Genomic DNA, 12,575 nt, shown 5'->3' with positions numbered 1-12,575 from the left:
CAGGACACTTGGCACACTAAATACTGAACTGAAATCACTCTGGATCAATCTTCCGTCACTAAATGCAATTCATAACCAAATCTTTGCAAGTTATTATCTCTAACTCTTCAAACTTAAATCTATTTTAGCACTGCCATCTGGATCCTGATGAAAGCACAAGAGTTGAATAAAACTAAACTCTCTACAGCTCAAGATGCCACTAACTCACCCTCCCTGAACTGTAGAAGCTTACACACAAGCCCCAGCCTATACGCATCTGGCTGCTAAAATGCACTGAAAATTAATCCTGTGGAATTAGGCCAATTAAATAAATTCTTATTACCTCTAGTGGCATTCTTTTCACACAAGACACTAATAAGGTAAAATATTTTTATTTTATTTTTATAATTTTTTTTATTTATTTGTATTTTTATTGGGAAAATAAATAGATGGTTTGTGTGCACTGTCACACTTCAGATTAATTTTGGTATTCAAAACAGTATCAGCATCAATTGCTAAAATGATTAATTTTTTTCTTACATGCATTAAGAAAAACAGGTTAAGAAGGCAGAATTTGAAACTGAAAAGCTACTAGTGAGGCATTATATAGGCAGTATATGTGTAGTTTCTTTTAGTTATTTTTTATAGTTGGTTAAGTCTTTTTTTAAAAGGATTCAATTTTACTATGGAGATGTCTGACGTAAGCTACATTAAGAAACCAATCCCCTGTATATACAGGATTTCCAAACACATTTGGACTCATGTTGTTTCTGAAATGCAGAGTAAGGTTATGAGTCAATTGGCATAATTCTGATATGCGTATTTAAGCTTAAACACACTGAGAACATAAAAAACCTGAACAGTGCAATTATAAATGACACGCAGTTGAAATCCCTAGGGCTTTTTAGGAGAAAAAGAAAATAAGATACAGACCTCCAAAGCCTGGGACGTTTTTAGATGTATGTAATTATTATATTTTAGTGAATGGTATTTTCATGCAAGTAAACATATAAATTTTGAACAGAGCAGGTAAAAAATGTTAGCACCAGGAAAACTTTACTTACTCTCATTAAAAACAATCAAAAACAACAGCAATTCTTTAATAGTATATACGATAATTTCTCCAAGCATAAAATATGCATTACAAACAAGCAGATTTATTTATATTTTCCCTGCTTTTTTATGTACCTGCAGTCTGAGTCTGTCCTCTGTGCTCTTCCAGTACTGAACACATAAACACCTGCTGGACAAGAAAATCTTTCTCTCATATCAGCTGCTTATATGGGCAGGTCTACACCATGACCCCAGAGGCCAAGGATTGCAGAACTGTAACTGTGGCACTTATTAATCCAGAGAGACAGAAAGTGAGAACTAGAGGGAACAGGCCCAAAGGGCAAATGGAAAAAAAATACACACTTTATAAACATCTAATTTTATACAAAATATAAGTATAGTAGTTATGCTTACGAATAAACCACAGAATTAAGTATTGCTGTGGATTCCTCATTATGGCTTCTCTTTAGCCACAGACTAGCTAATGATCTCCCTAATAGTGAAGGTAAACCCGTGTAATTTAATATTACAACTAAAATTATACTAGTAAATTAACAAAACTACCTAAGCAGAAGATTCAGTCCTTGTTATATAAAGGAACAGAGGAACATAAATCACAAAAAAATGAATGTTGGCAAAATATAGTTGTATGTTTGTTTCAACTGTATTTATAAACGTTTGGCCAAAGCAGAATGACATCTTGGATACATGAGCTATCTGCAGAACAATAAACAGGAGTTTGTCCCATAGGGTGACTAAGAAGGCAAAACTGACAAGGTGAACTGAGAGAAGGATAGTACTAGAATTAAGTCTTGAACAGAATCTCACATTATAAGAGTAACTGCTCTACAAATGGGAGAAAAATATTAATTAAAATAAAACACTAACATTTCCAAACAACATTAGAATAAAACAAATGCATCAATTTGTTCTTTAATTATCACTTTGTTAATTTATGATGAACCACAGTACTAACTAAGGTACCTTCAATTCTTTTGACATCCAGACAGGAACATTATTTGAAAGACAGAAGGTTACTCCAAAGAAGATGTCCATATCTCATTGAATAAAGTCTCATTAAATAAATGAGAGGGACTAGACAGGTCTTAGGCGTAATAGGCCAGTTCTAGATTTAGTCAAATCAGGAGAAGGGAAATCTAGCTCTTATGTACAATATGTACAATAGGTGCAATGAGATCCTACTCTCACAGCAGGATGCTCTGACTTGACATTGATTTCCATGTATTATCCAAGAGACAGGAAACCAGCACAGAAATACAAATGAAAATATTCAAACTCCCAGTTTTGCCCTTAATTTCCTTTGTCTTTCTGGTCGACACTAGAATGTGCTTTGTTACAGTAGAAATCTCTCTCCATTTTAACATTAAGGGTTTACGATCCCCAGTGTTTGAGATGTCCTACACAGCGATTAAGCTCACTGCTGCAGCTCTCAGTCTCCACATCATGAAACTGACACAAACTGCTTTTGCACAAACTGAACATACTGTAAAAGATGTGAAAACTAGCTTTTATACCTATTTGTTAGAAAGACCTCTTCATTCTATGATTTTAAAAAGAGAAAGGAAAAAAAAACAATACTATTCTTTCTGATCAGACTGAACATTTGTTTGCCATTTATATCTATTCGGAATGAGACATCTCTCTAGCTAATCTTATTATTAGAAATTAAGCAAATTTATAAATCCATGAGATGATCTCACACACATTCTTCAGTTGTTTTATTGATGGAAACAAATTAGAAATACTCATTCTTGAGTCCAGTGTATTAGAATTATTTTATTGTGCTGTGTTTGGTCATTTGACCATGCACTGCGAAAAGACTCATTTTGTAGTAGGTATGTGTGATCACCTCTATTTACAAGAGATACAGTAGGTAGTGAATTTACTGGAACAATTTATTAATTGTAGCAGTAATCACAAGGTCACAATTAATCACAATTAATTGACAAGGTAGTCTTCTCTGTTGAATTGAGATAAGTTACTTTAAACATAAGTGTAGGGGAATGCTGTTCCTCCTAAAAGATTCAGTTCCGATATCCACCATCTTTGTCTATCAAAGATAGTGTACGATACTATCGTAAAACTGCACTACTGCATAATGTAATAATATTTAACAATAAAGGATATTCTTGAAACACTATACAGATGCAGCTATTAAAAGGACGCGGCACAGACACGTACCGCGGATAATTGGCTACGGCCTCGCGCATCGTGACCCAAAATACCAATGCCCCTGTCGGTGATTGGTTGACCGACAGGGGCACTCGTGGTGCATTGGTCGGTTGTAGAAAGATTTAAATGTCTTTACTGTGCCCGTTTTAGTATTGAATATTTATATGGAATTTTACCACTGAAGGGAAATCTTAGCAGCTGAGCATAAAAAGAATAGGAGCATACTGTAACGCGTGTGAAGGCAATATAGTAGAAGTAAAAACAGTTAAAAGGACCACAGATTACAAAGTAAATACCCAGACAAACGCAAACGCGTTTTTAATAAAATGCTTTTATTCATTCAGCAGAGAGAGAGTGATCAGATTTTTCTGTTCTTTGTTTTCTTATTTATTTGCTGATTATGCCTGCTGCGATCCACTCCTGCCCTAACACCTAAAGAAGACTATTTTAAATTTCTTTGTGCGGTCCATAGTGCAATTAACTCTTGCTAATACATTTGCGGTCTTTTCAAAGTATGTGCTGTCCTTTGAAAAAACAAAGCTCGCCAGATAATGTGAATCGAAACCTGTTTTTCTAGCTTTTAAAGTCGTGCGATGTGTAAGCAGGAACACATCATTATATCTTACATATGAAAAATACATAATATAGCTCCCAAACAAACGCAAACGTGTTTTTAATAAAATGCTTTTATTCACTCATAATCTGACAATTTCAGGAAGGACTAAGGAAGGACTAAGGAAGTTGTCATCTGTTGTTGAAGCTCTGTGAGCTCGGTGACTTTGAGACCACTTGTTATCCCAAGTTGTTTTAATTGCCACAATTCAAATAGAGAAAAAAGAGCTGACAAGATTTAAGATGTGGCTGTCAATGTTGGATTAAAAAAAACACGTTGCCCGACGTTAGTTGCATTGCTTGAAAAATAATTTTATTTCGAGAGACTGGATAAGTAATTCAAGTGTTTTTTTTAACTTCCTGAAAAACAAGTAATAATTTAACAATATGTGCAAAAGTTTTATGATATGTCGCTGTTGTGAATGTCTGTGGAGTGTATCTTATTTGCCTGTCCTGGCTGTGCTCTCTCGCTCGCCCTCCCCCCCCCCCTCTCTCAATTCAATTCAATTCAATTCAATTCAATTCAATTCAATTTAAGGTGCTTTATTAGCATGACAGATGGGTACAATCAGTGTTGGGTATTTACTTTGTAATCTGTGGTCCTTTTAACTGTTTTTACATCTACTGTATTGCTTTGAGATGCCACTTTTAAAGGTGATATATAAAATCAAGGCTTTAACTTGCTTTAACTCCGCAAGTCTGAGTTCTTGTGTCCGTCCTATCCGAACCCGAAAGTATTACAATATGTATCTTTATAGCAGGTGGTGTACAGCTTTTTAGTATAGATTACACTTTTCTAAAATGTATTTAAAAAATAAAAATGATTACAATCTAATCTTTCCACGTTTGATCCCAAGATCCCAAGAAAAATAAATCTAAACAGGGAGAAAGCTATGGTGAAAGTTTATTAAGATACTTAGAAGACAAAGATATCGATTTATGTTGCATTTGTCTGATTGTGAATCAAAAACCACATATATTTAAACATGCGTTTGCAATTTAAATCAAAATGCAATTTAAATCAATATAAATGTTTATATTGTAACGCATAGGTGACTATTCATTGATATTAAAATGACTTAAATTCGATCATGTTGTGATATTTAGAAATATAAATTTGTTTGGTGCGAGTGAAGTTTTATTTAATCTCTGACCCAGGGAAAAGTTTTATTTTTTCAAAGAAATGTTTGTTAAAAAAAAAAGTCATGGCTGCGGCTGGATTCAAACACCCAACGTGTGATGTATAAGTCGGGAACCCAACCCACAGCGCCACCGGCAAGGTCACATGATGAGTGTTGAAAAATCCCTACAGAAACAGTATCAACAGACATTGTACAGCATGTACTATTCTTGTGTTGTGGTACATGAATATAATTATATCTTTATTAATTTCTTTAGATACGCGATTCCATATTATATTCCCTTTTAATTAAATTCTAAAGGTATGCTTGTTGACTCCGGTATCACGTTAGTTAAAGACTTCGATGCTTAAAATGTTTAGGGAGAAATGGAATACTGGTGTGTATTTTTTCTTTAAAGTACCGAGATCAGCCATATACTGTATGTTTATGTTCCAAAATTATTATCGTTTATGGCCTTCACACGCGTTACAGTATGCTCCTATTCTTTTCATGCTCAGCTGCTAAGATTTCCCTTCAGTGGTAAAATTTCATATAAATATTCAATACTTAAACGGGCACAGTAAAGACATTAAATATACATATACATACTGTATACAGTACAGTTTGCATACAGTAATATGTTTATGTTCCTAAATCAATCTCTTTTATGAGCATGTGAAAGGCATGGTGAATCGGAGATTCTCAAAAATTACTGTACTTTGCATGATTGGAAACAAATGCGTGATTGCGAAATACTGTGGTGTTACTTTTACAAAGACAGTCAATGAAAAAAAAGAATGTGGACCAGGGCAATACTTTGAGTTTACAGCTTGTCCAAGGTCATTCATTATTAATACTATTAGTAATATCTTCGTTAAAGACGTTGATGGCGACAGCTCAAACATGAGAGGTTGAGCTTTATTAGCTCCACCTTGCGGAAATTCCGGATACTATTATTTTACTTGAGGTACCACGTGGTTTATATGAAGTACTATACGAGAATTTACGGTAACTCGCGGTAGGCTGCGTCAAGCACACCGCAAAATAATGCGGTATCGCCTGCTCGTTTTGAATGGCTGCATCTGTACATTGTAAAACAAACATGGCAGTTTGAATATATCAAAAATGTTTCAGATATACTTTAAGTGACTATGCAAGTGACTCTAAGAATCTAGATAAAATGTGTAACACCTGGCAGTGTAAATATTTACAGCTTAAAATCAAAGGGGATATTTGCTATGATCTAGGGGGTCCAGATTTAGTGATCAAAACAATCATAATGTTTACCTTGGTTTACTTAATTAAATTCTGTGTAAATGTTATTCCACAGTCCAGAAAGACACTGTATAAGAATATGAAGGACAAGACAGGACCACAAGAGAGATATCCAAGGTGAGAGTCCCTTGTTTCAGATCACTAAGGAAGGGTAGATCAAAGCCGAGTATTTGAACCTTGTGATGTTTTCAGGGTTATTAGGGAAGTCTGATTTCCTATGTAAAGAATTCCTTGGTTAAAATCTGACTCTCCTGGTGTAGGGCTTTTGTGAATTTACTGGGATAATTTATTAATTGTAGAAGTAATCATGAGGTGATTCGTTATGGCTATTAGAAAATCAATTGATCAGCGACGCACCCACACATGGATTCAATAAATGAGATACATTTATTAATACATAAATTGTGAACATTTATGACTACAGTCTGCCTGGATACAGGTGGCAGATCTTACTGTAAGGGTTATCAAAGTGCAAGTTATATAATCACGAAGAGATGCAAAACACATATAGATACTGTAGCATCCTCTCACGAGGCACCAGTAAATGTAGGGGTTTGTGCTTAACTGGGACAATTATTAATTGTAGCAGTAAGTCACAAAATGATTCTTTTGATGGTATTAGAATCCAACCTTGCGGGATAACTCATACAATGCACACACATGGGTACTAATACATGAAAATACATTTACTAATACATAAAATGTGCATATAAACATAACAGATCTTATCGCGAGGGTTAGCAGAATACAAAAGGGATATATTCAGTCATGAAGAGTTACAAATACCAAGAGGGACGTATGTTCAGTATATCATTCATTTAGTCCGTTTCGTAAATGAACTTGGTTACAACTTGTACACTAGATACTCAAAACAAGTACATCATTCATAGGAATTAAATTAATATCAACTGGTTGATATAACAATTGAATTCTCGAACTGTAATGCAGAATGTTAAATACTCATCCATCTGTGGGGATTCAGATCCCCTGCAGGCAAAAAGAAACAGTGGCAGGCTTGTTGCTGTCCAATCAGCACTCTCTGGCTCGGTGCCAAGCAGTGCGGTTGCAGCTGGAGAGAAGTGAGAGAGATCCCTGCTGCGCTGCGCTGCTGATGCTCACTGTAGACTGGCTAGTTAGTGTTGGCTGAAACTAGCAAAGTTTGTGCACAGGAGAAAAGTGACTGTGGGTCCCAGCAGGTCAGGAAGAAGACCGGTTCGTTCCCGATGAAGCGCTAGTTCTGAATACTGATTCAGCTATCCACAGTTCCGACCTGCTCACGAGGCTTGCTGCTGATGCTAACCTCAGGTGGATCCTTTGGTTATGCGCTGGCAACGTCCGCTCTCGACTCTTAGAAAGGAAAGGAAAGTCCTGCACTCGGCCACACTGGCCGTTACGTGGTGGTCCGGGCTGAGTCTGAAGATGTTCAGGAGGAGCCCTGATGTTGAATGTCCTGCGCCCTGCGAGAACTGTTCTGCCCTTGGAAACTGTCCTACAGGCGCTCTTTGTTGCCTGTTTTTACCTGGAGGACATGCAGGTCACTCATTGGTTGAAAGTTTCATGGGCATCAGAGACCCACGTGGGGTTAACCTGCCCTACCAGTTCTGATTGGCTGATGATGAGTAACCATGCACTCTGACCTTAGAGTTGTAAACCAACTTTGAATAACACTTTCCCTTGGAATCTCAGACTTTTAGGAACCAGAAATGACATTTGTTAAGGTGGTTGATGTGTCCCAGCTTTTGGGAGCTGCTCCTTATCAGGACACTCTATCAACTAGAAAAACACCTTAATTGTGAACCAAATTGAATGGCTTCTCTTTATCGGGCACCACTGAGATGAAGGAGAGAGGGACTGGCAAGGGAGCAGAAAACTTCATTTCTGTACTTTAATAAGCCTCGCCGCTACAATACTTACAAAGAATATATTGTTCGGCTATACTATTGTTAATCAGTCTACATTAACTACTCAAAAGTAAAAACATTACTCATATGAATTGAACTGATATCAACTTGTGTTGAAATAACAACTGAGTTCTCGAGATGCAATGTAGAACACTGGGTTTACTTATCCAGATATGGATTCGTATTTCCCGGCACAGACACCAAAGACCAGCTAGCAGCTGTGTCCAATCGCTGCAGAGTTCAACAGATGTCATCCCAACGCCCTCTGGCTCCCTGCCAACCAGTCAGGGTGCAGCTCGTTGTCAGACGAATTAGGAGGAGAGATATCTGCTGTGGCAATGCACCCGACAGTGTGTCTCTCAGGGACCTACTAGTAGTCCAGCTGACTAGTAGAGAGTCTCTATGCACAGAGGGTGACCGCTGGTCCAAGCAAGTCACTTTTTAGGGGGAAGAAACTTGGTTTGCTTCTGGCATAGTGCTACTGCTGAATAAAACTTATTCAGATTGTCGACAAGAGTCCAAACATATATTCCAGAGATCATGTGATGTGTCCACATTGGTGTTGGCTAGCGATTTATATATGGGCATTCCCCATGTCGACGCTTGCTGAAGCAAGGTTACAGACAGACAACACTGGCCGTCACATGATTGTCTCTGAGGGTGTGAAAATTGGCCAGTAAAGCAAAGTTTCTGAGCTGTGCAGCATCTTTTAAACCAGAATCAAGACAGGTGATGATTGGTCGAAAGTTAAGCGAGCATTTCAGACTCACGTGGGGTTACCACGCCATGCAGGTTTTTGATTGGTTGGTCAAGGTGAGAGATTAGTAAAAATGATCTCTGACATCTAGGACTGCAATCTAGATGTTCCCAGGAATCTCACCGACAGATTGGAGCCAGGAATGGCCATTGATCATGATAGCCAAGCATGGCTGGGTGCATCCCCATTTGGGAGCTGCTCCTTATCTGAGAGAAAATACCTTAAATCAGAACTGCAAGAATAGCTTTTTTGTGGCTGCACCTCAGAGTTGAGAAAGAGAGATGGGGCCTCATTTAGAAAATAAAGAGAGAAATTTAGAGAGAAAGAGGATTTAACTGCAGATAGTATTCTATTTAGTTAGTGAGTTCAACTTGGTATTAAGAATCAATCGACAGAACAACAAGGCGTCTTCCCAAAGATTCACAGCACATAGAATACATTTATTGATACAGAAAACATTATAGACATAAAAACATTCAGGAAAAAAACATGAATGTCTGCCTCAATGCCACTCCAGTAATGAGGCAGCGCTAGAAATCAGGGGTAAGAGAGAGACAAGGATTCTGCAGTAGCCTCACATTGACAGTAACTTCTTTCCAATAGTGTGTTCGGGTTAACATTGAGCTGAACTGGGACCAGGTCTGTGCACAGGGACACTGTGCACTGTGCATTCATGTGAAGGGCAACAGAGCTTTCACTGGCCGATTATCATTATTATTAATAATGATATTAATTTAAGGGTCTAAATATCTAAAAATATGTACAGTGGTGTGAAAAAGTGTTTGCCCCTTCCTGATTTCTTATTTTTTTGCATGTTTGTCACACTGAAATGTTTCAGATCATCAAACAAATTGAAATATTAGTACTTACAAAGAATATATTGTTCGGCTATACTATTGTTAATCAGTCTACATTAACTACTCAAAAGTAAAAACATTACTCATATGAATTGAACTGATATCAACTTGTGTTGAAATAACAACTGAGTTCTCGAGATGCAATGTAGAACACTGGGTTTACTTATCCAGATATGGATTCGTATTTCCCGGCACAGACACCAAAGACCAGCTAGCGGCTGTGTCCAATTGCTGCAGAGTTCAACAGATGTCATCCCAACGCCCTCTGGCTCCCTGCCAACCAGTCAGGGTGCAGCTCGTTGTCAGACGAATTAGGAGGAGAGATATCTGCTGTGGCAATGCACCCGACAGTGTGTCTCTCAGGGACCTACTAGTAGTCCAGCTGACTAGTAGAGAGTCTCTATGCACAGAGGGTGACCGCTGGTCCAAGCAAGTCACTTTTTAGGGGGAAGAAACTTGGTTTGCTTCTGGCATAGTGCTACTGCTGAATAAAACTTATTCAGATTGTCGACAAGAGTCCAAACATATATTCCAGAGATCATGTGATGTGTCCACGTTGGTGTTAGCTAGCGATTTACATATGGGCATTCCCCATGTCGACGCTTTCTGAAGCAAGGTTACAGACAGACAACGCTGGCCGTCACATGATTGTCTCTGAGGGTGTGAAAATTGGCCAGTAAAGCAAAGTTTCTGAGCTGTGCAGTGTCTTTTAAACCAGAATCAAGACAGGTGATGATTGGTCGAAAGTTAAGCGAGCATTTCAGACTCACGTGGGGTTACCACGCCATGCAGGTTTTTGATTGGTTGGTCAAGGTGAGAGATTAGTAAAAATGATCTCTGACATCTAGGACTGCAATCTAGATGTTCCCAGGAATCTCACCAACAGATTGGAGCCAGGAATGGCCATTGATCATGATAGCCAAGCATGGCTGGGTGCATCCCCATTTGGGAGCTGCTCCTTATCTGAGAGAAAATACCTTAAATCAGAACTGCAAGAATAGCTTTTTTGTGGCTGCACCTCAGAGATGAGAAAGAGAGATGGGGCCTCATTTCACTGATTGGTTGGTCATCCTGTTGGATGATTGAACATGGCCTTTGACTCTTAAGATTATGTCCAGATTTTTATGGATATCTCCCAGACATCCAGGCACCAGCAGTGGACATCTTAAGGATTATGAGTATGAACTGTCCTGGGAGAGGTTTTTATCCAGAATATAAAGTAATCTCCCTTTCTTTCCCACACACAAATACCACTAGGTCATTCTGTGGCTAAGATCACAGAAATAGGCCTCACTGGAGTTTCAGAACAAGCCTTCTTTCTAAGCTCATCAATAAGCCTTGCTGCTACATTCATTTAAATGTGCAGTTCAAAGTACACATTATATTTTTTCTTAACCCTGGAGATGCATTCTACTTTCAAATTACTTTGAAATATTAAAATATGGTTGTCAGCAAAATAGCTTCTGTTTCTTCCTTTGAATTATAAATTAAAAATTATACTTATAGTCTTGTGTTGAAAATATTCTTTCCAGTGTGCTGGAAAGAAGTGTGTAACTTCAGGTATCTGTGAGCAGCTGCCTTGATTTTCTCATTCCTTAAGCTGTAAATGATCGGGTTGATAAAAGGAGTGAGGAAATAGTGCACTGCACCTATGAAGATGCGTCCATCAGTGGGGATACTTTCCACTCTCAGCCCAATATACACCACAGCACTGGACATATAATACAGGAAGACAAGAATCACATGTGAAGAGCACATTGAGAAGGCCTTCTTACGGCTCTCCAATGTTTTCATCTTTATCACTGAACATATAATTCTGTAGTAGGACCACAGGACAAACAGAACAGGAATGTAAATTACAACCATTGCAAGGCACAAAGCAAAGTTCACCTGTGCTGTAACATCACCACAGGCTAATGACATTACAGTGGTATAGTCACAGACAATGTGCTGGATAAGGTTTGATCCACAATATGGCAAAGTGCTTGCCAGTAATACAGGTGCTAAGGGCACAAGGAAGCCCAGCACCCAGGCTGAGGACATCATTGTAATACAGACCTTGCTGCTCATGATGTTATTGTAATGCAGAGGTTTCACTATAGCAACATAGCGATCATAAGCCATGACTGCAACAAGGAATACTTCTACAACTGCAAATGTGGTAAAAAAATACATTTGTGCAAAACAATCAGAGAAGGATATGTTCCTTTTATGACCTAAAAGAACTACCAACAACTTGGGTATGACAGTAATTGTTATCAGTACATCTAAGACAGCCAAGTTCCAGAGGAAGAAGTACATGGGTGTATGGAGCCGGTGATCTAGGGAAATTAATACCACGATGAGTAGATTACCCAGGAAAGTGGCCAGGAGGAGAATGAGGAAGAAGATAAAGAGAGCAGAATTGTACTCCTGCAGGCCTGGCAATCCCACGATGATGAAGTCAGAGTGCAGGGTGACATTGGTTCCTCCCATTGGTCAAAGTCTCAGCAGCTCTGGCTGGGAACAGGATGCCAAAAAACAAGTGTACATCCAATGCATTACTAGTTTAGATAATGAACCATTAAGGAATTTTAAACTATAAAATTAATATATATATATAAAATATTAATGCTCTTATAAAGACAGTGATACTGAAGCTTTATTTGTTCAAGGTATGAGATTTAAAAATTAAAAGGAGTTATGCGCTGTCTTTCTGGCACACAATTTTGCCTCTTTATTTTTCCATTTGACATTCTCATTGTTATATTTTAAACAATGTTAGACATTTGTTCCTGAGATATCTATTGGATACATACATTTGTAGAATGAGATATCATAAGAGCGA

At 37.9% G+C, this 12,575-nt stretch overlaps 1 protein-coding gene across 1 annotated transcript; it reads right to left on the bottom strand.

Annotated features, from left to right (window-relative positions):
- Nucleotides 1–11,248: 11,248 nt before the first annotated feature.
- On the bottom strand, nt 11,249–12,223 carry LOC148836405 (olfactory receptor 2AT4-like). Its single transcript, XM_088914171.1, has one exon. It carries the CDS (start codon nt 12,221–12,223, stop codon nt 11,249–11,251), a length of 975 nt encoding a protein of 324 aa, XP_088770297.1.
- Between the last annotated feature and the right edge of the window lie 352 nt (nt 12,224–12,575).

Source organism: Atractosteus spatula, chromosome 4, assembly GCF_055471065.1.
Source record: "Atractosteus spatula isolate fAtrSpa1 chromosome 4, fAtrSpa1.hap1, whole genome shotgun sequence".
Classification (NCBI taxonomy): Eukaryota; Metazoa; Chordata; class Actinopteri; order Semionotiformes; family Lepisosteidae; genus Atractosteus; species Atractosteus spatula.
This window is presented reverse-complemented; position numbering and strand designations above follow the sequence as displayed.